Raw genomic sequence first — 24769 nt, forward strand, 5'->3', positions numbered from 1 at the left:
TATTTTACTTGTACATATCCATTCTATTTATTTTATTTTGCTAGTATGTTTGGTTTTGTTCTCCGTCTCCCCCTTCTAGACGGTGAGCCCACTGTTGGGTAGGGACTGTCTCTACATGTTGCCAACTTGGACTTCCCAAGCGCTTAGTACAGTGCTCTGCACACAGTGAGTGCTCAATAAATACGATTGAATGAATGAATGTGCCTTCAGTAAGGCATTGAAGCGGGGGGAGAGTAATTGTCTGTCAGATTAGAGGAGGAAGGGCGATCCAGGCTAGAGGCAGGATGTGGGCGAGGGGTCAGCGGCGAGACGGAGGCCCAGTAAGAAGATTGGCACTAGAGGAGCTAAGCGTGAGGGCTGGGTAGTAGAAGGAAGAGAAGTGAGGTGAGGTAGGAGTGCTTTAAATACGATTGATTGATTGATCAATAAACACGATTGATTGATTGATCGATTGATTTAAAGCAAACGGTGAGGAATTTTTGTTTGATACGGAGGTGGACGGGCAGCCACTGGAATTCCCTGAGGAGCGGACTGACATGCCCTGAATGTTTCTGTAGAAAAATGATCAGGGCATTCATTCAATCGTATTTATTGAGCGCTTACTGTGTGTACAGCACTGGACTAAGCCCTTGGGAAGTACAAGTCGGCAACAGATAGAGACGGTCCCTACCCAACAACGGGCCTACTGAGCTCACCTCCTCCAGGAGGCCTTCCCAGACTGAGCCCCCTCCTTCCTCTCCTCCCTCATCCCCCCCACCTTACCTCCTTTCCCTCCCCACAGCACCTGTATATATGTTTGTATGCATTTATTACTCTATTTATTTATTTATTTTACTTGTACATGTTTATTCTATTTGTTTTACTTTGTTAATATGTTTTGTTTTGTTGTCTGTCTCCTCCTTCTAGACTGTGAGCCCACCGTTGGGTAGGGACCGTCTCTATATGTTGCCAACTTGTACTTCCCAAGCGCTTAGTACAGTGCTCTGCACACAGTAAGCGCTCAATAAATATGACTGACTGAATGAATGAATGAATGAACGGGCTCACAGTCTAGAAGGGGGAGACAGACAACAAAACAAAACGTGGACAGGTGTCAAAATCGTCCGAACAAACAAAGCTAGATGCACATCATTAGCAAAATAAATAGTAAATATGTACAAGTAAAATAAATAGGGTAATAAATCTGTACAAATATATCATCATCATCAATCGTATTTATTGAGCGTTTACTGTGTGCACAGCACTGTGCTAAGCGCTTGGGAAGTACAAGTTGGAAACATAAATATATATATTTTGTTGGCAAAATATATATATATATACAGGTGCTGTGGGGAGGGGATGGTATTTGGTGAGTGCTTACTCTGTGCCAGACACTGTTCCGGACGTTGGGGTAGATACGAGATCGTCAGGTTGGACACAGTCTAACTAGGAAGGGGAACGGGTATTCCCATTTGACGGGAGGGAACCGAGGCCCAGAGAAACAAGGACACTTGCCCAAGGTCCCACAGCGGGCACGTGGCAGAGCCCGGATTAGAACCCAGGTCCTCTGATTAAGGAGTGGGGCACCTGGGCCCTCAAATCCCAGGGGAATTTAATCGAGCGCTTACCGTGTGCACAGCGCTGTACCTCCATCTCATTTATCTCTCCGCCAATGCCCTCTCCTTTCATATCCCCGCTTCTAGACCGTGAGCCCGCTGTGGGCAGGGACTGTCTCTATATGTTGCCAATTTGTACTTCCCAAGCGCTTAGTACAGTGCTCTGCACATAGTAAGCGCTCAATACATACGATTGATTGATTGACTGAGGGGGGAGACAGGAGGCTGGGAGATCAGCAAAGAGACTGATGCAGTAATCCAGGCAGGAGAGGATGAGAGATCATATTAATGTGGCAGCAGTTTGGACGGAGAGGAAAGCGCAGATTTGAGCGACGCCGTGATATTGGGGCCGACCCAGGCCCGTGATCTATTCACTATTCCATGCTACCGCTACTACCATTACTATGGAATTACTATGGAATCACTGAAACCGGTGGCATTTCATCAGTGTCCCATAAGCTACAGAAGAACCGGTCCAGGCAAATCAGTAGCACACCTCTTTCCTGCTTTTCTTGGCTCTGGGTGCTTTGCCATTTTTCACGGCTCTGCTGTGTTTGTGTGAACGCATCCCCGTACAATCTTCCAGGGGGGTACATCGGCCCCTAGTTTGCCGTTAGTACGTGTAACCTTGTATCTCTTCAAGGTGCTCTTCTGAATTACGTTCTGCACTGTCAACTGAAGCACTATGAGATATAACTTTAAAACTCGTCAAAATTTTCATTTTTCAAACAGGAAAATATCATGCCAGTAGGCAGAAGTTGGCCCAGGACATTTGGATCTAAGAACAAAATTTACCCAGTTTCGTTTGCTCCTTTCTTTTTGAATCGAGTTCGTCAGTCAATCTGCGAATCTCCTGATGAGCCATCCGCAATCTGCTAGCTGCTTCTTCCACATCCCGCTCCACGCATTTTCGTACAGCTTTCTCTTTTTCCAGTTCTTCATGATGGCACTAAAACGCAAATACAACAAATAATAGAACCAAATTTCACTGTACTTTTATCATAATCAATGGGATTTATCAATGGGATTTATCCCAGTTATCCCACTGGAAAGAGCCCGAACTTTGGAGTCAGAAGTCATGGGTTCAAACCCCGGCTCTGCCAATTGTCAGCTGGGTGACTTTGGGCAAGTCACTTCACTTCTCTGTGCCTCAGTTCCCTCATCTTTAAAATGGGGATTAAGACTGTGAGCCCCCCGCAGAACAACCTTTTAGACTGTGAGCCCACTGTTGGGTAGGGACTGTCTCTATATGTTGCCAATTTGTACTTCCCAAACGCTTAGTACAGTGCTCTGCACATAGTAAGCGCTCAATAAATACAATTGATGATGATGATGATGACAACCTGATCACCTTGTAACCTCCCCAGCGCTTAGAACAGTGCTTTGCACATAGTAAGCGCTTAATAAATGCCATTATCATTATTATTTATCAAGCGCTTACTATGTGAAGAGCAGTGAACTAAATGTTTGGGAAAATACAACAGACTTGGCAGACACATTCCCTGTCCACAGCAAGCTTACAGTCTAGAAGGGGAGACAGACATTACCATAAATGAATAATTTATAACATATAATTTAAAGATATGTACATAAATAGTGTGGGCGAGCATATGAGACGCAGCATGGCAAAGTGGATAGAGCACAAGCCTGGGTGTCAGAAGGCCATGGGTTCTAATCCCGGCTCTGCCACTTGTCTGCTGTGACCTTGGGCAAATCACTTTACTCCTTTAATCAATCAATCGTATTTATTGAGCGCTTACTGTGTGCAGAGCACTGGACTAAGCGCTTGGGAAGTACAAGTTGGCAACATATAGAGACAGTCCCTACCCAACAGTGGGCTCACAGTCTAAAAGGGGGAGACAGAGAACAAAACCAAACGTACTAACAAAACAAAATAAATAGAATAGATATGTACAAGTAAAATAAATAGAGTAATAAATATGTACAAACATATATCCATATATACAGGTGCTGTGGGGAAGGGAAGGAGGTAAGATGGGGGGATGGAGAGGGGGAGGAGGGGGAGAGGAAGGAAGAGGCTCAGTGTGGGAAGGCCTCCTGGAGGAGGTGAGCTCTCAGTAGGGCCTCGAAGGGAGGAAGAGAGCTAGCTTGGTGGAGGGGCAGAGGGATTGGGGGCATTCCAGGCCCGGGGGAGGACGTGGGCCGGGGGTCGATGGCGGGACGGGCGAGAACAGGGCCCGGTGAGGAGGTGAGCGGCGGCAGAGGAGTGGAGGGTGCGGGATGGGCTGGAGAAGGACAGAAGGGAGGTGAGGGAGGAGTGGATTCGGTATCAGTCCTCCCTCCTACTTAGACTGTGAGCCCCACGTGGGACAGGGACTTGGGTCACACCTGATTAGCTTGCCTTAGTACAGTATTTAGCACTTAGCACGTGCTTAACAAAACACCACAATTATTATTAGGTAAGAATTAGAAGGCTAGCATGAAGCAGCGTGGCTCAGTGGGAAGAGCCCGGGCTTTGGAGTCAGAGGTCATGGGTTCGAATCCCAGCTCTGCCACATGTCAGCTGTGTGACCTTGGGCAAGTCACTTAACTTCTCAGAGCCTCAGTTCCCTCATCTGTAAAATGGGGGTGAAGACTGTGAGCCCCACCTGGGACAACCTGATCACCCTGCATCCTCCCCCGGCGCTTAGAACAGTGCTTTGCACATAGTAAGCACTTAACAGATGCCATCATCGTCATTATTATTATTATTAGTTTGGGAGAAGTGAAGTGTGTAAGATGGGCAGTAATGTGTGAAGACAACAAAAAGCTAAGACGGAAATAACTGGTACTCCACTTGTCTGCTTGTGTGACCCTGGGCAAGTCACTTAACTTTTCTGTGCCTAAGTTACCTCATCTGAAAATGAGGATTCATTCATTCATTCAATCGTATTTATTGAGCGCTTGCTGTGTGCAGAGCACTGGACTAAGCGCTTGGGAAGTACAAGGTGGCAACATATAGAGACGGTCCCTACTCAACAGTGGGACATGGATTGGGCCCAACCTGATTTGTTTGGATCTACCCCAGCGCTTAGTACAGTACCTGGAACAAAGCGAGCGCTGAACAAATACCATTAAAAAAAAACGAAAATGGGGGAAAGCTTTAAATACCTGATGATGAACTTCCGGGAAGCCACTGCCCTCGTAACTGGAGGATTCCAACTTCGGATCTGCCAATTTCTCCAAGAGTGTAGTTCTTTCTACCAGTAAATACGCGATCTGCTCGCTGTGGCTGCTATGAGCTATTTCAGGTAAACCCTCTTGATCCAACATTTCCTCAACCTCCTTTCGCTGGGCTTCTGCAGGGGGAAACAGCAGAAACAGAGACCCGGACCAAACCGCCACATAAATAAGGGCCTACGAACATTTCAGAATAACTTGATCGACGCCTGTTACCGGGCTTGTTAGTACGTGAGATCCTTCATTAGAAAATCACAGTAAAAGGTGAGAAATCAAAACAAAACTATCGCTCCCCTCCCAATCTTTTTCTCTCACTCTGCTAGATTAAAAATGCAAATATTTGTAAAATTTGAACTGAAAGAGCGGGCATTCTGTAGAGGTTCATTCATTCAAGTGCTCAGAACAGTGCTCCAGCGCATGGAACAGTGCTTTGCACATAGTAAGCGCTTAATCAATAGCATTATTATTAGTAGTAGTATTATTGAGCGCTTACTGTGTGACCTTGCAAGCGCTTCCAAGCGCTTAGTACAGTGCTCTGCACATAGTAAGCGCTCAATAAATACGATTGATGACCTTGGGCAAGCCACTTAACTTCTCTATGCCTCAGTTACCTCATCTGTAAAATGGGGATGAAGACTGTGAGCCCCACCTGGGGCAACCTGATCACCTTGTATCCCCCCAGCGCTTAGAACAGTGCTTTGCACATAGTAAGCGCTTAACAAATGCCATTATTATTATTATTATTACTGTGAGCAAAGCACTGAATAAAGCGCTTGGGAGAGTACAATATAACAAGAAACTGACACATTCCTGCCCACAATGAGATCACAGTCTGGAGAGTAAGCACTCATCATCACCATCATCAATCGTATTTATTGAGCGCTTACTATGTGCAGAGCACTGTACTAAGCGCTTGGGAAGTACAAATTGGCAAGATATAGAGACAGTCCCTACCCAACAGTGGGCTCACAGTCTAAAAGCTAAAAGCAGTCTGAAAGCACTCGATCAACACCGTTGATTATTTTACATGCTGTAATCAGGGCACTAATAAATTTTACCTCATTTCACAAATATAGAATTTGTGAGCCATTATGCAGATGGACTCAAAATTATGCAACTAGATGATAGTAGTTTAGCAGCTTGGGAAAAGGTCTGGCATTTTTTTTTTTTTAACAGATCCATTATTACTGAAACACTGCTATGCAATCGGGCATGGCCCGGATATTGTTCTTCTTCCTACTGATAAACAGCGATCTCCGGCTGGTTTCCTATCTTTCTTAACCAATGAGATGACTAAATTGGGCTAAAAATGTGCTCTATATGTCCTAAAGGCAATGCCATTAATACTGAGTTTGAAAATATCCACCAGGAACTCTAACTAGTTTTATTTTATACCATTCTCTTGGACTGTAACCACGTTGTGGGAAGGGACTGTGCCTGCCAATTCTGTTGCACTGTAGTCTCCCCCAGACTTAGTTCAGTGCCCTGCACATAGTGAGCGCTCAGTAAATGCCACTGATGATGGTGGTGATGAAGAATTAGTGGTTCGTGAACATACGAAAATGTATGGAAAATTAAATGGGATTTAGCACTCTGAGCAAAATCTTGAGGTTTCTTTTCAATGGAATGAACCTCTGGCCTGAAGCTAAAGCCAGAGATCGATGACAAGGTTTATGGATCGGGTGAAAACAGATGATAAAAATAATTCTGAACTGACTGGATGGCCCAGAGGCTAGGAATGGGAAAATGACAAGAAGGTGGTGGTAGTCAAGTGAGATGACCAAAACCTGGAGAAATTCTGCAGTAGGAGTAGAGAGGAAAAGATCAAATTAAGAGGTAAAAGGAGAGGAATACGGGGGACAAAGCTGTGGCAATCCCCAAATTACAGGATTCCCGAGATACGAGAAACACTCTAAGGCCTTTTTAACCAAAGTCTGAGTGGGGAAACAGGAGTTGTGCCATTACCATTTCAGTCTATCGGTGGTATTTATTGAGCACCTACTGAATGCACACCCCTGTATTAAGTTGTTTTTTTTTTAAATGGCATTTATTAAGCGCTTCCTATGTGCAAGGCACTGTTCTAAGCGCTGGGGGTATACAAGGCGATCAGGTCCCACAGGGGGCTCACAGTCTTCATCTCCATTTTACAGGTAAGGCAGCTGAGGCCCAGAGAAGTTAAGTGACTTGCCCAAAGTCACACAGCTAACAAGTGGCAGGGCCAGGATTCGAACCCATGACCTCTGACTCCAAAGTCCGTGCTCTTCCCACTGAGCCACGCTGCTTCTCTGCTTGGGAAAGCTGCTTAAGTGCTTGGGAAAGCATGATACAACAGAATTGGAAGAAGGGATCCCTACCCAAGTAGGACAGAGAACAAGTGCTGAATCCCCATTTTTCAGATGAGGAGGACTGAGGCCCAGAGAAGTTAAGTGATCGGTTCAAGGTAACTCGGCAGACAGAGCCAGAATTAAAACCCAGGTCCTCGACTCCTAGGCCAGGCAGGGCTCCTTCCACTAGGCCCTGCTGCTTCTCGATAGAAGGTTAAATAAAAGAAAGCAAGGTTATGGAAAAGAAACCAAAATTATATGACAAATTGATCATTTACACAATGTCCGAACAGTTGAGGAGTCGATGATAAGGTCAGCATTGGGCAATACCAAATCTTGCTTTTAAAGAAAGGGCCACCAAATCTTCCCATTTCTTAATGACATAATTGGATCGATCAATCAATCAATTATTGGGTTTATTGAGCCCTTCTGTGGCAGAGCACTGTACTAAGCTGCACACTGTGGGAAGCAGCGTGGCGTAATGGAAAGAGCCCGGGCCTGAGAGCCAGGGGACCTGGATTCTAATCCTGACCCCTCCACTTTTCTGCTGTGTGAAGGCGAGTCACTTCACTCCTCTGTGCCTCAGTTTCCTCAGCTGCAAAATGGGGACTCAATAGCCGTTCTCCATCCTACTTGGACAGTGAGCCCCATGTGGGACAGGGACTGTATCTGACTATGTTGTATGTGCTCCATGTGGGATAGGGACTGTATCTGGCGTGATTATGTTGTATGTGCTCCAACACTTAGAACGGTACTTGACACACAGCAAGCGCTTAAATACCATAAAATAGATAAAAAATAACTAAAAATGCGAAAAACTTGAGATAGAGTTGGTAGATGCGGGCCCTGTTCATGAGGGCCTTCCAGCCTACAGAGGATCTAGTTCCTCTTTCACTAAAACCAAGAGGAGAATGACAAAAAGCCAAGTTTTATCATTCTATTTTGGTTACCTGGGGTTGGAGCTTTGTGACTTTGCAACCGTGGCCCCGATATTGGTGAAAAACTCTGTGTTTTGAGCTTTGTAACTCTGCATCTTTGGCCCTGCTATTGTACCCCCTGTTCATTCTGATGCCTATCATCATCATCATCATCAATCGCATTTATTGAGCGCTTACTATGTGCAGAGCACTGTACTAAGCGCTTGGGAAGTACAAATTGGCAACATATTTGTTATTATTAACAAATACCATCATTATTAACAAATACCATAACCATCATCATTATCATTAACAAATACCATCATTATCAACAAATACCATAACCATCATTATTATTACCAGGTATCATCATTAGTATGACCCCCTCCCATCACAACGCTTACCTCAGGGGGCCGGAGCCGGCGCCCGCTCCCTCGTTACCCAAAAATGACTACTGGGGTCTCTCCCTGCTTCCCCTCACCCTCTGGACACCCCAATTTGGCCCAAGGAGGCTGCGTCATCATCGATGGTATTCACTGAGGGCTGCTTACTATGTGCTTGGGAGAGTAAAATATAACAGAATTAGAAGACACATCCCCTGCCCATAAAGAGTTTACAGCTTCCCAAGGCAGCAGGAGAATACCATCATAAACTGGCAGATAAACTGATGCCAGGGTACTAATAATAATAATAATAATGATGGCATTTATTAAGCGCTTACTATGTGCAAAACACTGCTCTAAGCGCTGGGGAGGTTACAAGAAGATCAGGTTGTCCCAAGGCAGGCTCACAGTCTTCATCCCCATTTTACAGATGAGGGAATGACTTGTCCAAATGACTTGCCCAAAGTCACACAGCTAAGTTTACTCTATTTATTTATTTATTACTCTAGCTATTGATTACTCTAGCTATTTATTTATTCATTTTATTTGTACATATTTATTCTATTTATTTTATTTTGTTAATACGTTTCGTTTTGTTCTCTGCCTCCCCCGTCTAGACTGTGGGCCCACTGCGTAATAATAAGAATATTACAAATATTATTCAAATAGTCTTCAAATATTACTCTATTTTATTTGTATATATTTATTCTATTTATTTTATTTTGTTAATATGTTTTGTTTTGTTCTCTGCCTCCCCCTTCTAGACTGTGAGCCCACTGTTGGGTAGGGACCGTCTCTAGATGTTGCCAGCTTGGACTTCCCAAGCGCTTAGTACAGTGCTCTGCACACAGTAAGCGCTCAATAAGTACGACTGAACGAATGAATATGTTGCCAACTTGTACTTCCCAAGCTCTTAGTCCAGTGCTCTGCACACAGTAAGCGCTCAATAAATACGATTGATTGATTGATTGATTGATTTGCTATCCCACATGGGGTTCACGGTCTACAGAGCGGTATGTTATCTCCATTTTAGTCAGTCGAAGCGCTTGGGGGAGTACAATAAGCAGCGTGGCTCAGTGGAAAGAGCACGGGTTTTGGAGTCAGAGGTCATGGGTTCAAACCCTGGCTCTGCCAATTGTCAGCTGTGTGACTTTGGGCATGTCACTTCACTTCTCTGTGCCTCAGTTCCCTCATCTGTAAAACGGGGATTGAGACTGTGAGCCCCATGTGGGACAATCTCATTTATTTATTGATTTTGCTTGTACTTATCTATTGTATTTATTTTGTTAATATGTTTGGTTTTGTTCTCTGTCTCCCCCTTCTAGACTGTAAGCCCACTGTTGGGTAGGGACTGTCTCTATATGTTGCCAACTTGTACTTCCCAAGCGCTTAGTACAGTGCTCTGCACACAGTAAGCGCTCAATAAATACGATTGATTGATTGTAACCTCCCCAGCGCTTAGAACAGTGCTTTGCACATAGTAAGTGCTTAATAAATGCCATTATTATTATGAAGTGGCAGTGCCAGGATTCAAACCCATGACCCCTGACTCCAAAGCCTGGGCTCTTCCCACTGAGCCACGCTGCTTGCCAACTTGTACTTCCCCAGCGCTTAGTACAGTGCTCTGCACACAGTAAGCACTCAATAAATACGACTGATTGATTGATTCTCTGATTAGAACCATTTAGGACAATACTCTGAATAAAGAAATCACCCAACAAATACCACCGATTGACTGACTTGGCCCATTTTCATGGCGCACTCCCTGCAGAAACGGGTTTAGAAACGAGGGCTAGATTTGCCCCACTGAAATTCAGGTAACCAAAGGAATTTTCCACTTGAAAAAATAATTCCAAAAATAGGTCCTGCCCACTGCGACCTTACTAATGAAATCAACGACTCTTTAACCTTAGCCGAAGCCCGAGGGCGAATCGATTCCATGTTTCCACTCGGCATTCTGTGTTCAGTCAATGGAAAGAACGCGGTGCTTTCCACTTGGACACCTCCCCTTGTTCTAAATCGACATTTCTAAATTATAAACTAAGGTCAGATGGGTAGAATGCATTGCTTCTACTTCAAATGCGGCAAACTATATTAATAATAAAACCTTCAGTTGGGAAATGGGAACCAAGTCGACTTTAGCCAATTTTAAACTTAGAAATTTAATTTCTTCTAGACTGTTGGGTAGGGACTGTCTCTATATGTTGCCAACTTGGACTTCCCAAGCGCTTAGTACAGTGCTCTGCACACAGTAAGCGCTCACTAAATATGATTGATTAATTTAGCCAGACTGTTCCCCTGTCATTAATGCATAATTAAACGAGGAAGTTTTTGTCGTTAAGAATTCCACAGGGGATTGCAGACTAATCTCAGTAACCATTAGCGGTTTTCATTAAGGAAACTTTAGATAACCTCTACGTGTCGGTGTATTTATACTCAGTATTTTGTGTTAAGAGCATAAAATTGGATGTGCATGTTTTATTCACCCTTCCCTCCACCCCTCAGCACTTACGTACATATCCGTAATTTATTTATTTGCATTGATGTCGGTCTCCCCCTCTAAACTGCAAGCTCCTTGTGGGCAGGGAATGTGTCTACCAACTCTGCTATACCGTACTCTCCCAAGCGCTTAGTACTGTGCTCAGCACACAGTAAGCACTCAATAAATACCACTGATTGGCTGAAAAGATTGATTACAATAATAAATAATAATAATAATATAATAAATACCACTGATTGGCGGAAAATCACTGAGGAAAAGATGGAAACTACCTCGTTGGAGCTGCAGTCCTTGAACTTCAAGTTTGAGCTGCGCGTTTTCCTTTCCAAAATCAGTTGTGAGAGCTTCTCGTTCTTCCGTTAGGTTACGAATATGCGTCACATAGTTTTCTACCTACAAATAAAAGAAAATTTCTCTCCTCAAGCAGGCTTTTGGAACATTTCTGGTACAAAAAGAAATTGGCCACCCCAATAGGTTTCGGTTAACCTGTTTCACCTGTATATATGTATATATGTTTGTACATATTTATTACTTTATTTATTTATTTAATTTACTTGTACATATCTATTCTATTTATTTTATTTGTTAGTATGTTTGGTTTTGTTCTCTGTCTTCCCCTTTTAGACTGTGAGCCCACTGTTGGGTAGGGACTGTCTCTATATGTTGCCAATCTGTACTTCCCAAGCGCTTAGTACGGTGCTCTGCACATAGTAAGCGCTCAATAAATACGATTGATGATGATGATGATGATGGTTAAGACAGTGTAATTCTGTGGCTATACTACAGAGCAAACAAAAGTACAAGGTGATCAACTTGATTGATTATCTTGTATCTACCCCAGTACTTACCACAGATCCATAATTGATTTTAATGCTTGCCTCCCACTCTAAACTTTAAGCTCCTTGTGGGCAGGGAACGTATTTACCAACTCTGTTATGTTGTAGTCTCCCAAGAGCTTAGAACACTGCTTTGCACCCAGTAAGCGCTCAATAAATACGACTGACTGACTGCTTGTCGTTACCTTGGCCTTGCAGTGTTCGAACTCATTGGAAAAAAGTCTTTAAAAAAATATTTTCTGGAATCCATCAATGCGAAACCTCTGGAAACCTTTAATCACTTTAAAAAGGAATCATTTTCCGTTGCTTCATGGTAGATGTGGGACACCCTCAGCTGAAATAACTCAACTGAAATTCACCATGGTGAGATTTAGTGACTGAAAAGATGAGAGTACCTGAAAAGCCTAAGTGCTTCATATGTCTTTGGAATCCTCCATTTTTATGAAGACCACTGAATTAAGGCAATTGAAAAGATAAAAGGGAAATGAAAGATGCCTTAGGGAGATTTCTGTGCTCTTACTTCTTTCATCTCTTCTGCTTGTTTTACTTTAAGATCTTCTAAATCTTGGGAAGCAGATCTTAACCTGCCTTCACTGTGCTGGAATAAGCACCAGACGTAACAAAGTTGTTCTTCTGCCGTAGCATGCGGGTCAATTCCTTCTTTCCTGAGATGGTGAAGTACATCCTCCAACTGAACTTTTTCCTGAATAAAAGATGAAATCAATCAATAACAGAAATAAGCAGGAATCCTAGGACAATCTCAAGGGATTCAGAATTACAAAAATTGCTTTATGGCTGTAACACTAAATTAAGACCTTCCACGAGTGTTTTATAATTTTCCTAAATATTGCTTACTGTATAAGTCACACCTCATTAATAAACACCATTTCCTAATGTACTAATATGCCTTTTTTCTCGTGCTAATCAGTTATAATAACTTCAAAGGGAACATCCCCCCTCTTCCACACGACACAGGTGTCTAATAAGAAAATATCAGCTCATTCACTTCCACGGCTTCGACTACTACTTTCATGTGCGTGGCTCAGTGGAAAGAGCCCGGGCTTTGGAGTCAGAGGTCATGGGTTCAAATCCCGGCTCCGCCACTTGTCAGCTGTGTGACTTTGGGCAAGTCACTTCACTTCTCTGCGCCTCAGGTACCTCATCTGCAAAATGGGGATTAAGACTGTGAGCCCCCCGTGGGGCAACGTGATCACCCTGTAACCTCCCCAGCGCTTAGAACAGTGCTTTGCATATAGTACGCGCTTAATAAATGCTATCATTATTATTTATTATTATTATTTATGTGGATGACTCCCAAATCTACCTCGATCATCTAGACCTCTCATCCCTCATCTGCCATCTTGCATTTCCTTTTACCTCCAAGCAGCGTGGCTCAGTGGAAAGAGCCCGGGCTTTGGAGTCAGAGGTCATGGGTTCAAATCCCGCCTCTGCCAACTGTCAGCTGGGTGACTTTGGGCAAGTCACTCAACTTCTCTGGGCCTCAGTGACCTCATCTGTAAAATGGGGATGAAGACTGTGAGCCCCCCGTGGGACAACCTGATCACCCTGTAATCTCCCCAGCGCTTAGAACAGTGCTTTGCACATAGTAAGTGCTTAATAAATGCCATCATTATTACTATTATTACAAGTCGGCAACATATAGAGACGGTCCCTACCCAACAACAGGCTGTTAGAGCACCCCATTTTTTCCTCAGGGAGTATCACAGAAATTATAGCTGGTCCTGTACAAAACAGCAACAGAGAAAAAGGGAGAAAATTCACTTCAATCCTCCCCCTGTTCCAGAGGTAGAAAGTCTAAATAGCAGTTCGGCTCGTGGTACTTTTCAATAATTCATTTCATTCTGACAAGCTAGAAAGGCTAGATTCATTCATTCATTCAATCGTATTTATTGAGCGCTTACTGTGTGCAGAGCACTGTACTAAGCGCTTGGGAAGTACAAGTTGGCAACACATAGAGACGGTCCCTACCCAGCAGTGGGCTCACAGCTAGATGATTTGTATCTCATATTTCCTTAATTGATAAGTGCGGCAAACAGATTAGAAAAATTCCAAAGCGATTCGATTATTAAAGAAATAAGATTTGATTTTTTAATGCCAGAGGACAAAGGTTTCAGTCAACATGACTTAGGACTCGAGTCGAGCCCATTTAGGAGGGAGTTACTGATGCTCTCTATCATTTTAATATGTATTTTTATGGTATTTGTCAAGCACTTACTATGAGCCGGACACTCCTCTGAACGCTGGGGTAGATCATTCATTCATTCAACCGTATTTATTGAGCGCTTACTGTGTGCAGAGCACTGTACTAAGCGCTTGGGAAGTACAATCAATCAATCGTATTTATTGAGTGCTTACTGTGTGCAGAGCACTGTACTAAGCGCTTGGGAAGTACAAGTTGGCAACATCTAGAGACGGTCCCTACCCAACAACGGGCTCACAGTCTAGTGGAGAAGCAGCGTGGCTCAGTGGAAAGAGCCTGGGCTTTGGAGTCAGAGGTCATGGGTTCAAATCCCGGCTCCGCCAACTGTCACCTTGGTGACTTTGGGCAAGTCACTTCCCTTCTCTGGGCCTCAGTTACCTCATCTGTAAAATGGGGATTTAAAACTGTGAGCCCCCCGTGGGTCAACCTGATCACCTTGTAACCTCCCCAGCGCTTAGAACAGTGCTTTGCACATAGTAAGCGCTTAAAAAATGCCATCATTATTATTATTAGAAGGGGGAGACAGACAACAAAACATGTGGACAGGTGTCAAGTCATCAGAACAAAGCTAATGAGGTTGGACACAGTCCATGTCCCACAGGGGCCTCATGGTCATCATCCCCATTTTACAGGTGAGGTAACTGAGGCACAGAGAAGTGAAGGGACTTGCACAAAGTCACACAGCAGACAAGTGGTGGAGCCGGGATTCGAACCCTGGGGGCTTCTGACTCCCAAGCCTGGGCTCTAACCACTAAGCCGTGCTGCTTCTCTATCAGATTCAATGAACAGATTCCAGATTCTCAAGGCCCTGATGAGAGCTCACCTCCTCCAGGAGGCCTTCCCAGACTGAGCCCCTTCCTTCCTCTCCCCCTCGTCCCCCTCTCCATTCCCCCCATCTTACCTCCTTCCCTTCCCCACAGCACCTGGATATATGTATATATGTTTGTACAGATTTATTACTCTATTTATTTATTTATTTTACTTGTACATATCTATTCTATTTATTTTATTTTGTTAGTATGTTTGGTTTTGTTCTCTGTCTCCCCCTTTTAGACTGTGAGCCCAATGTTGGGTAGGGACTGTCTCTAGATGTTGCCAATTTGTACTTCCCAAGCGCTTAGTACAGTGCTCTGCACATACTAAGCGCTCAATAAATATGATTGATGATGATGATGATGATATTAAACTCTTGCATCCTCTTTTTAAACACTAATCTAGGCCGGATTATTCGATGAGGAAATCTGGCCTACCTTGCCGTCGTTCAGTATCTACTGAGTTTTCACAAACTAGTCACCATTATACTCTTACAAAATCTTTATCCTCTTAAAAACGCACACTTGAATGCCCAGTGAGTGCTAACGGTGGAAAAACAGAATGAACTTCACCCTAAACACACCTGACGCGGTAACAGGAAAATGCAATTTGGGCTTCATTTTAAAACCCCATCTGGCAATTTAATAACATTTGTCTGTATTTACCAACGTGGCTTTCTCCATTCCAGTGGCTGGGTTATTCACCGCGGCGGTCCGGTCATAATGTAGAGTAAAAGAAATCTTCCGGTTAATTCCGGGACTGGCAAATGTGAAATCTTTAGCTACCTGAAGCATTGCAGGGGGGCAGAGGAAGGGTAGGGATAGAAACGAGGGGAGAAAAGGATGGACGGAGGCTGAGGCGTGCGGAAAATCTGTGAGGAGGTGGAAGGATTGTTCAAAAGCGCATGCGGTGGATGGAGAATCGTGGGCTGGAAGAAAGAAGGGAATGGCCGGGATTATTCCTGACACTCCGGGTGGTGAGAAGGCCTCTTCTTTCCAGAAAACTTTATCCCCACTAGATGGATGAGTGATGGAAAAGCGGAAAGCTCTATGTCTACTCCAGTAGAACTGTTGCTCAATGGCTTCAGCACGTTCTGGACAGTGAACCTGTCCATGGATTCTCTGTATACTGTACTCTCCCAGGCGATTAGTACAGCGCAAGCGCTCAAATACCATCGACTGGTTGATTTTAGGAGTATTTCCACATCTCCCCGTGCAGGTAAGTCCTTTTCTCGGCTTCTTTACCTGCAAAGGGGGAGAGTGAAAGCCCACCTACCTCTGAAGCCGGGGGCTACCTCCCAGCTGTAAGGGTTGACCGCTCGAGTGGCCGCAGAGCCCTCTGGAAGTACCAACCATACTGGCCGGGACAGAAATAAAATTGCTGAAGGGAGGATGAGGGGGAAGAAGAAGAGACGAGGGGAAGGGCAAAAAGCTGTGGCTCAGACCAGCCGAGTCCTGGGAAGGGAAAGCTCTCCTTCTCCCCGGCGCTTAGTAAGGTGCTGGGCACACAGTAAGCGCTCAGTAAGCACCACCGAGTGATTGATTTGATGGTGCAATTTTTGCGATTCAGCTGCCACAGGGGCCTGCAGAGGTTGAAGTCCCTGAGGGCCGAGGTTCACGGCTCCTCATGTGTAGCTTTAGGGGACTGAAGGGGGACGGCTGGAAGTCCGGGGAAGGGGACAGGGAGGGAAGAAAGGGAGGAAGGGAAAGAAGGCTGGCAGGAAGGTAGGAGGGAAGGAAGGGAGAAAGGAAGGAAGGCAGGAAAGAAGGAAGGAGGAAGAGGAGGAAAGAAGACAGGCAGGTAGGGAGGGAGAAAGGGATGGAGGAAGGAAGGCAGGCAGGAAGGGAGAAAGGAAGGAAGGAAGGAAGGAAGGAAGGAAGGAAGGAAGGAGGGAAGGACGGAAGGACGGAAGGAGGGAAGGAGGGAGGAGGAGAAGGAAAGGAGGAAGAGAAGGAAAGAAGGAAAGCAGGAAGGGAGGGAGGAAGGCAGGAAGGGGGGAGGAAGGAAAGAAGACAGGCAGGTAGGGAGGGAGAAAGGGATGGAGGAAGGAAGGCAGGCAGGAAGGGAGAAAAGAAGGAGGGAAGGAGGGAAGGAAGGAGGAGGAGAAGGAAAGGAGGAAGAGAAGGAAAGAAGGAAGGCAGGAAGGGAGGGAGGAAGGAAAGAAGACAGGCAGGTAGGGAGGGAGAAAGGGATGGAGGAAGGAAGGCAGGCAGGAAGGGAGAAAGGAAGGAGGGAAGGAAGGAGGAGGAGAAGGAAAGGAGGAAGAGAAGGAAAGAAGGAAGGCAGGAAGGGAGGGAGGAAGGCAGGAAGGGAGGGAGGAAGGAAGGCAGGCTGGAAGGATGGCAGGAAGGGAGGGAAGGAGGAAGGCAGGAAGGAAGGGGGAAGGAAGGAGGAAGAGAAGGAAAGAAGGAGGGGAGGGAGGAAGGCAGGCAGGAAGGGAGGGAAGGAGGAAGAGAAGGAAAGAAGGAAGGCAGGCAGGCAGGCAGGCAGGAAAGCAGGTAGTTAGGAAGGGAGGGAAGAAGAGAAAAAAGGAGGAAGAGAAGGAAAGGAGGGAGGCAGGTAGGGAGGGAGGGAGGAAAGAAGGCAGGCAGGCAGGAAGGAAGGCAATTAGGAAGGCAGGGAGGGAGAGAGGGAGGCAGGCAGGAGAGGGCGGCGAAGGGAGGGCAGGGGCGTGGGGCTTCTGGGCCCCGTGGGTGAGGCGGAGGGTGATGAGGGGGCGGCAGGAGCGGGGCCGGCGGGGGCGGGGCCGCGTAGCCGGGGCAGTCCTGGGAGCGGGACCACCCGCCCAAAGAGGACGAGGATGGCGGCGGCTGGGATGGGATGGGATGGGATGGGACGGGACGGGACGGGATGGCGCCCTCCGGCCCTCCGGTCCGCAGGCTGGCGCCGACGCCTCGCGGGAGTCATAGCAACCGCCCGGCCGGGGGAGGGCTTCCGGCGGGAACCATGGCAACGGCCCCAGCGTGGGGGAGGGGGGCGCTGCCGGCGGGGAGCCATGGCAACGGCGCGGACCACTGCGTTGGGCCCGCGGGGGGGGGGAGCCCGGCGGCCGACAACTGGAGAGGGCCGCGAGGGGGGCGGCCGGGCCCCACGGCGCCCCCTCCCGGACACGGCCAGAGAAACGACCCGCTTCGGGCCCCCTTCGGGCTCCCTTCGGGCCCCCTTCGGGCCCGCTTCGGGACTTCGGAACTTCGTGCCTTCGGAGCTTCGGGCCTTCGGAACTTCGGGCCTTCGGAGCTTCAGGACTTCGGGCCTTCGGAACTTCGGGCCTTCGGAGCTTCGGGCCCGCTTCGGGGCTTCGGGCCTTCGGAACTTCGGGCCGCTTCGGGCCTTCGGATCTTCGAAGCTTCGGGCCTTCGCCTACTGCGGAGCGCCCAGGCCTGGGCAGTCAAAAGGACCTGGGTTCTAATCCTCCCACATAGCCGCCGCGTGACCTTGGTTAACTCACTTCACTTCTCCGGCTTCAGTTACCTCATGTGTAAAATGGGGATTAAGAATAATAATAATAATGACATCTATTCATCATCATCATCAATCGTATTTATTGGGCGCTTACTGTGTGCAGGGCACTGTACTAAGCGCTTGGGAAGTACAAGTTGGCAACACATAGAGACATTAAGCGCTTACTATGTGCAAAGCACTGTTCTAAGCGCTGGGGAGGTTACAAGGTGATCTCCATCCCCCCCCCCGTCCTACCTCCTTCCCTTCCCCACAGCACCTGTATATATGTATATATGTTTGTGCATATTTATTACTCTATTTATTTATTATACTTGTACATATCTACTCTATTTATTTCATTTTGTTAATGTTTGGTTTTGTTCTCTGTCTCCCCTTTCTAGACTGTGAGCCCACTGTTGGGTAGGGACTGTCTCTATATGTTGCCAACTTGTACTTCCCAAGCGCTTAGTACAGTGCTCTGCACACAGTAAGCACTCAATAAATACAATTGATTGATTGATTGATTGATTAACAACCCGCTTCGGGCCCACTTCAGGGCTTCGGGCCTTCGGGCCGTCGAAGCTTCGGGCCTTCGCCTACTACAGAGCCCCCAGGCCTGGGCAGTCAAAAGGACCTGGGTTCTAATCCCCCCACATATCCGCCGTGTGACCTTGGGTAACTCACTTCACTTCTCCGGCCTTAGTTACCTCATGTGTAAAATGGGGATTAATAATAATAATAATAATAATGGCAGTATTTTTTACCAACAAAATTCTCTGGATCCACTACCAGAACGATCGCGGATGGAGGTGGGGCGTTCTAGGAGAGATGTGTTCACGGAGTCGCTATGGGTCGGAGATTCATTCATTCATTCAATCGTATTTATTGAGCGCTTACTGTGTGCAGAGCGCTTACTGTGTGCAGAGCACTGTACTAAGCGCTTGGCACTGTATTAATGACTCGAGAGCACAAGACAAGACCACCTCATCTGTAAACTGGGGGTAATAATCATCATTGTGGTATTTGTTAAGCACTTACGGTGTGTCAAGCACTGTTCTAAGCGCTGGGGCTCATACAAGGTAATTTGGTTGGACAGTCCCTGTCCCAAATGGGGCTCGCAGTCTTAAGCCCCATTTTACAGATGTGGTAACCAAGACACAGAGAAGGGACTTGTCCAAGGTCACACATCAGACGAGGGGAGGATCCAGGATTAGAACCCGTGTCCTCTGACTCCGAAGCCCATGCTCTTGCCATTAAGCCATCAAATCAGCGTGGCTCAGTGGAAAGAGCCCGGGCTTGGGGGTCAGAGGTCATGGGTTCAAAGCCCAGCTCTGCCAATTTCATTCATTCATTCATTCAATCGCATTTATTGAGCACTTACTGTGTGCAGAGCACTGTACTAAGCGCTTGGGAAGTACAAATTGGCAACATATAGAGACGGTCCCTACCCAACAGCGGGCTCACAGTCTAGAAGGGGGAGACAGAGAACAAAACAAAACATATTAACAAAATAAAATAAATAGAATAAATATGTACAAATAAAATAGAGTAATAAATACGTACAAACATGTATACATGTGCTTTGAGGAGGGGAAGGAGGTAAGGCGGCTGTGTGAGTTTGGGCAAGTCACTTAACTTCTCTGCACCTCAGTTACCTCATCTGTAAAATGGGGATGAAGACTCTGAGCCCCCCGTGGGACAAACTGATCACCTTGTAGCCTCCCCAGTGCTTAGAACTGTGCTTTGCCCATTGTAAGCACTTAATAAATGCCATTATTATTATTATTACTATTAAATCTTACTCCAATTTAGCCCGTGAGCTGTACGTGGAACAGAGACTGTGTCCAACTCACCTTGGATCTCATCCCAAGCGCTTAGTACAGTGCTCTGCACACAGTAAGCGCTCAATAAATACAATTGAATGAATGAATGAACCAGATGGGATCTCTTCCCAGACTGAGCCCCTCCTCCCCCTCCCCATCGTCTTACCTCCTTCCCCTCCCCACAGCACCTGTGTACACACACACATACATACATACATACATATATATATATATATATATATATATATATATACACACATATATGTATTTAGAGACGGTCCCTACCCAACAGTGGGATCACAGCCTAGAAGGGGGATACAGAGAACAAAACAAAACATATTAACAAAGTAAAATAAATAGATTAGAAATGTACAAATAAAATAGAGTATATATAGAGAGAGATGGTCCCTACCCAACAGTGGGATCACAGTCTAGAAGGGGGAGACAGAGAACAAAACAAAACACTAACAAAATAAAATAGACTAGAAATGTACAAATAAAATAGAGTATGTAGAGAGTGAGAGAGAAGGTCCCTACCCAACAGTGGGATCCCTTCTCCCCTCCTTAACTTCCATCTTCAACCGCTCACTCTCCACTGGTTCCTTCCCCTCTGCCTTCAAACATGCCCATGTCTCTCCCATCCTAAAAAAACCCTCTCTTGACCCCACCTCACCTTCTAGTTATCGTCCCATATCCCTCCTACCATTCCTTTCCAAACTCCTTGAACGAGTTGTCTACACGCGCTGCCTAGAATTCCTCAACAACAACTCTCTCCTCGACCCCCTCCAGTCTGGCTTCCGTCCCCTTCATTCCACGGAAACTGCCCTCTCAAAGGTCACCAATGACCTCCTGCTTGCCAAATCCAACGGCTCATACTCTGTCCTAATCCTCCTCGACCTCTCAGCTGCCTTTGACACTGTGGACCACCCCCTTCTCCTCAACACGTTATCTGACCTTGGCTTCACAGACTCCGTCCTCTCCTGATTCTCCTCTTATCTCTCCGGTCATTCTTTCTCAGTCTCTTTTGCAGGCTCCTCCTCCCCCTCCCATCCTCTTACTGTGGGAGTTCCCCAAGGTTCAGTGCTTGGTCCCCTTCTGTTCTCAATCTACACTCACTCCCTTGGTGACCTCATTCGCTCCCACGGCTTCAACTATCACCTCTACGCTGATGACACCCAGATCTCCATCTCTGCCCCCTGCTCTCTCCCCCCTCCCTCCAGGCTCGCATCTCCTCCTGCCTTCAGGACATCTCCATCTGGATGTCCGCCCGCCACCTAAAGCTCAACATGTCGAAGACTGAGCTCCTTGTCTTCCCTCCCAAACCTTGTCCTCTCCCTGACTTTCCCATCTCTGTTGACGGCACTACCATCCTTCCCGTCTCACAAGCCCGCAACCTTGGTGTCATCCTCGACTCCGCTCTCTCATTCACCCCTCACATCCAAGCCGTCACCAAAACCTGCCGGTCTCAGCTCCGCAACATTGCCAAGATCCGCCCTTTCCTCTCCATCCAAACCGCTACCCTGCTAATTCAAGCTCTCATCCTATCCCGTCTGGACTACTGCACCAGCCTTCTCTCTGATCTCCCATCCTCGTGTCTCTCTCCACTTCAATCCATACTTCATGCTGCTGCCCGGATTATCTTTGTCCAGAAACGGTCTGGACATATTACTCCCCTCCTCAAAAACCTCCAATGGCTACCGATCAATCTGCGCATCAAGCAGAAACTCCTCACCCTGGGCTTCAAGGCTGTCCATCACCTCGCCCCCTCCTACCTCACCTCCCTTCTCTCCTTCTACTGCCCAGCCCGCACCCTCCGCTCCTCCACCACTAATCTCCTCACCGTACCTCGCTCTCGCCCGTCCCGCCATCGACCCCCGGCCCACGTCATCCCCCGGGCCCGGAATGCCCCCAATCCCTCTGCCCATCCGCCAAGCTAGCTCTCTTCCTCCCTTCAAGGCCCTGCTGAGAGCTCACCTCCTCCAGGAGGCCTTCCCAGACTGAGCCCCTTCTTTCCTCTCCCCCTCGTCCCCCTCTCCATCCCCGTCTTACCTCCTTCCCTTCCCCACAGCACCTGTATATATGTATATATGGTTGTACATATTTATTACTCTGTTTATTTATTTATTTATTTATTTTACTTGTACATTTCTATCCTACTTATTTTATTTTGTTGGTATGTTTGGTTCTGTTCTCTGTCTCCCCCTTTTAGACTGTGAGCCCACTATCGGGTAGGGACTGTCTCTATGTGATGCCAATTTGTACTTCCCAAGCGCTTAGTACAGTGCTCTGCACATAGTAAGCGCTCAATAAATACGATTGATTGATTGATTGATTGATTAGAAGGGGGAGACAGAGAACAAAACAAAACATTAACAAAATAAAATAAATAGAATATGTACAAATAAAATAGAGTATATATGTATATGTTTGTACACATTTACTACTATTTATTTATTTTACCTGTACATATTTATTCTCTTTATTTTATTTTGTTAATATGATTTGTTGTCCGTCTCCCCCTTCTAGACTGTGAGCCCGCTGTTGGGTAGGGACCGTCTCTAGATGTTGCCAACTCGGACTTCCCAGGCGCTTAGTCCAGTGCTCTGCACACAGTAAGCGCTCAATAAATACGACTGAATGAATGAATGAACCAGTGCTTAGAGCAGTGTTTGACAGTGTTTAAAAAAATCCCTCCAGGCAAATCCAGGCATAGAAATAAATCAGGTTCGATTAGGACTGAGAAAGCGTTCACCACCCCGTGAAAGGGGAAGACTTACTCTGTGCCTTTTATGCCCCTCAGGGTCTTGCCAGCCGAGCTCTCCATCCAAGTTTGTACACCCATGGCACTGCCCTCACCCCCCTCATCACTCCCTGCAAGGGGAAGAGCATTGAAATTGTCCTGTCTCATGGCAAACGTTCCCCCTTTTAGACTATGAGCCCGTTGTTGGGTAGCGATGGACTCTATTTGTTGCCGAATTGTACTTTCCAAGCGCTTAGTACAGTGCTCTGGACACAGTAAGCGCTCAAAAAACACGACTGACAATGAATCTAAGCTTCAGAGACTGGTAAGATTCAGGGACCTGCCCAAACCCATCCCAATATTCCCATTTTTGCAGCTCGCTGAATCCAAACTGATTTCCAGAATGGGGGCAGGGGCAAGGTCCGTGTTATATTGTACTCTCCCAAGCGCTTAGCACAGTGTTGTGCACGGTAATTGCTCAGTAAATAGCATTGATTGACTTTAAGCACGTTTGCCCCGGCTTGCATCCGCATCAAGGAGCTCGCTTAAAGGACGGTGGCACCTCATCCCACCCCTTTCGCCTCCTCCAGGAGGCCTTCCCAGGCTGAGCCCCTTCCTTCCTCTCCCCCTCGTCCCCCTCTCCATCCCCCCATCTTACCTCCTTCCCTTCCCCACAGCACCTGTATATATGTATATATGTTTGTACATATTTATTACTCTATTATTTTAGTTATACATATCCATTCTATTTATTTTATTTTGTTAGTATGTTTGGTTTTGTTCTCTGTCTACCCCTTTTAGACTGTTGGGTAGGGACTGTCTCTATATGTTGCCAACTTGTACTTCCCAAGTGCTTAGTACAGTGCTCTGCACATAGTAAGCGCTCAATAAATACGATTGATGATGATGATGATATTTATTACTCTATTATTTTACTTGTACATATGTATTCTATTTATTTTATTTTGTTAGTATGTTTGGTTTTGTTCTCTGTCTCCCCCTTTTAGACTGTGAGCCCACTGTTGGGTAGGGACTGTCTCTAGATGTTGCCAACTTGTACTTCCCAAGCGCTTAGCACAGTGCTCTGCACATAGTAAGCGCTCAATAAATACGATTGATGATGATGATGATGATATTTATTACTCTATTATTTTACTTGTACTTATCTATTCTATTTATTTTATTTTGTTAGTATGTTTGGTTTTGTTGTCTGTCTCCCCCTTTTAGACTGTGAGCCCATTGTTGGGTAGGGACTGTCTCTATATGTTGCCAACTTGTACTTCCCAAGCGCTTATTACAGTGCTCTGCACACAGTAAGCGCTCAATAAATACGATTGATTGATTGATTTCGCCACGGATTGCGATGCCCCCCTTCCCAAACGGGCAGTGGGATGGGCAACGCACCCTTCTTCGACCTGGATCTGCTCTCAGTAGGATGTTGTGGGCAGACTGCGTGGAAGGAGGCAGTGGGAAACTTCTGGATTTTGACCAAGGAAACTCTACATATCCCTTACCATCATCATCATCAATCGTATTTATTGAGCGCTTACTATGTGCAGAGCACTGTACTAAGCGCTTGGGAAGTGCAAATCGGCAACATATAGAGACAGTCCCTACCCAACAGTGGGCTCACAGTCTAAAAGAACGACTTACCAGAACGACTGCAGGTGGAGGTGGAGCGTTCTGGGAGAGACGGGACCACGGCGTCGCTACGGGTCGGAGACGACTTGACGGCATAAAACAAGAGCTGGTTAGAGAGGGAGAAAACCAACAATGAGGGAAGTTGTGTTCTTAAGGAGAAAAGGGGCCAGTTCCCTAAAGTGACATTTTTACCATCCACTGAATGCTCACAAGGCACATTCCTCTTTGGCTTTTCATTCATCTGTTTTTCCCTTCTGCGTGTATCATCATCATCAATCGTATTTACTGAGCGCTTACTATGTGCAGAGCACTGTACTAAGCGCTTGGGAAGTACAAATTGGCAACATATAGAGAC

The 24769-nt window shown here is 46.3% G+C and overlaps 1 protein-coding gene across 1 annotated transcript in view; it reads right to left on the reverse strand.

The window, feature by feature from the left end:
• The window catches only part of CCDC30 (coiled-coil domain containing 30), a 145734-nt gene extending 129285 nt beyond the window's left edge, over window positions 1–16449 (reverse strand). The window contains exons 1-6 of the mRNA XM_038746187.1: window positions 16045–16449; window positions 15435–15528; window positions 12256–12438; window positions 11172–11292; window positions 4707–4894; window positions 2391–2544 (exon numbers count right to left, since the gene is read on the reverse strand). Coding sequence (XP_038602115.1) covers window positions 2391–2544; window positions 4707–4894; window positions 11172–11292; window positions 12256–12438; window positions 15435–15528; window positions 16045–16124 — 820 coding nt within the window. The 5' untranslated portion in view covers window positions 16125–16449. The remainder of the gene's footprint in view (window positions 1–2390; window positions 2545–4706; window positions 4895–11171; window positions 11293–12255; window positions 12439–15434; window positions 15529–16044) is intronic.
• Between the last annotated feature and the right edge of the window lie 8320 nt (window positions 16450–24769).

Source organism: Tachyglossus aculeatus, chromosome 5 (assembly GCF_015852505.1).
Source record: "Tachyglossus aculeatus isolate mTacAcu1 chromosome 5, mTacAcu1.pri, whole genome shotgun sequence".
NCBI classification, from domain to species: Eukaryota; Metazoa; Chordata; class Mammalia; order Monotremata; family Tachyglossidae; genus Tachyglossus; species Tachyglossus aculeatus.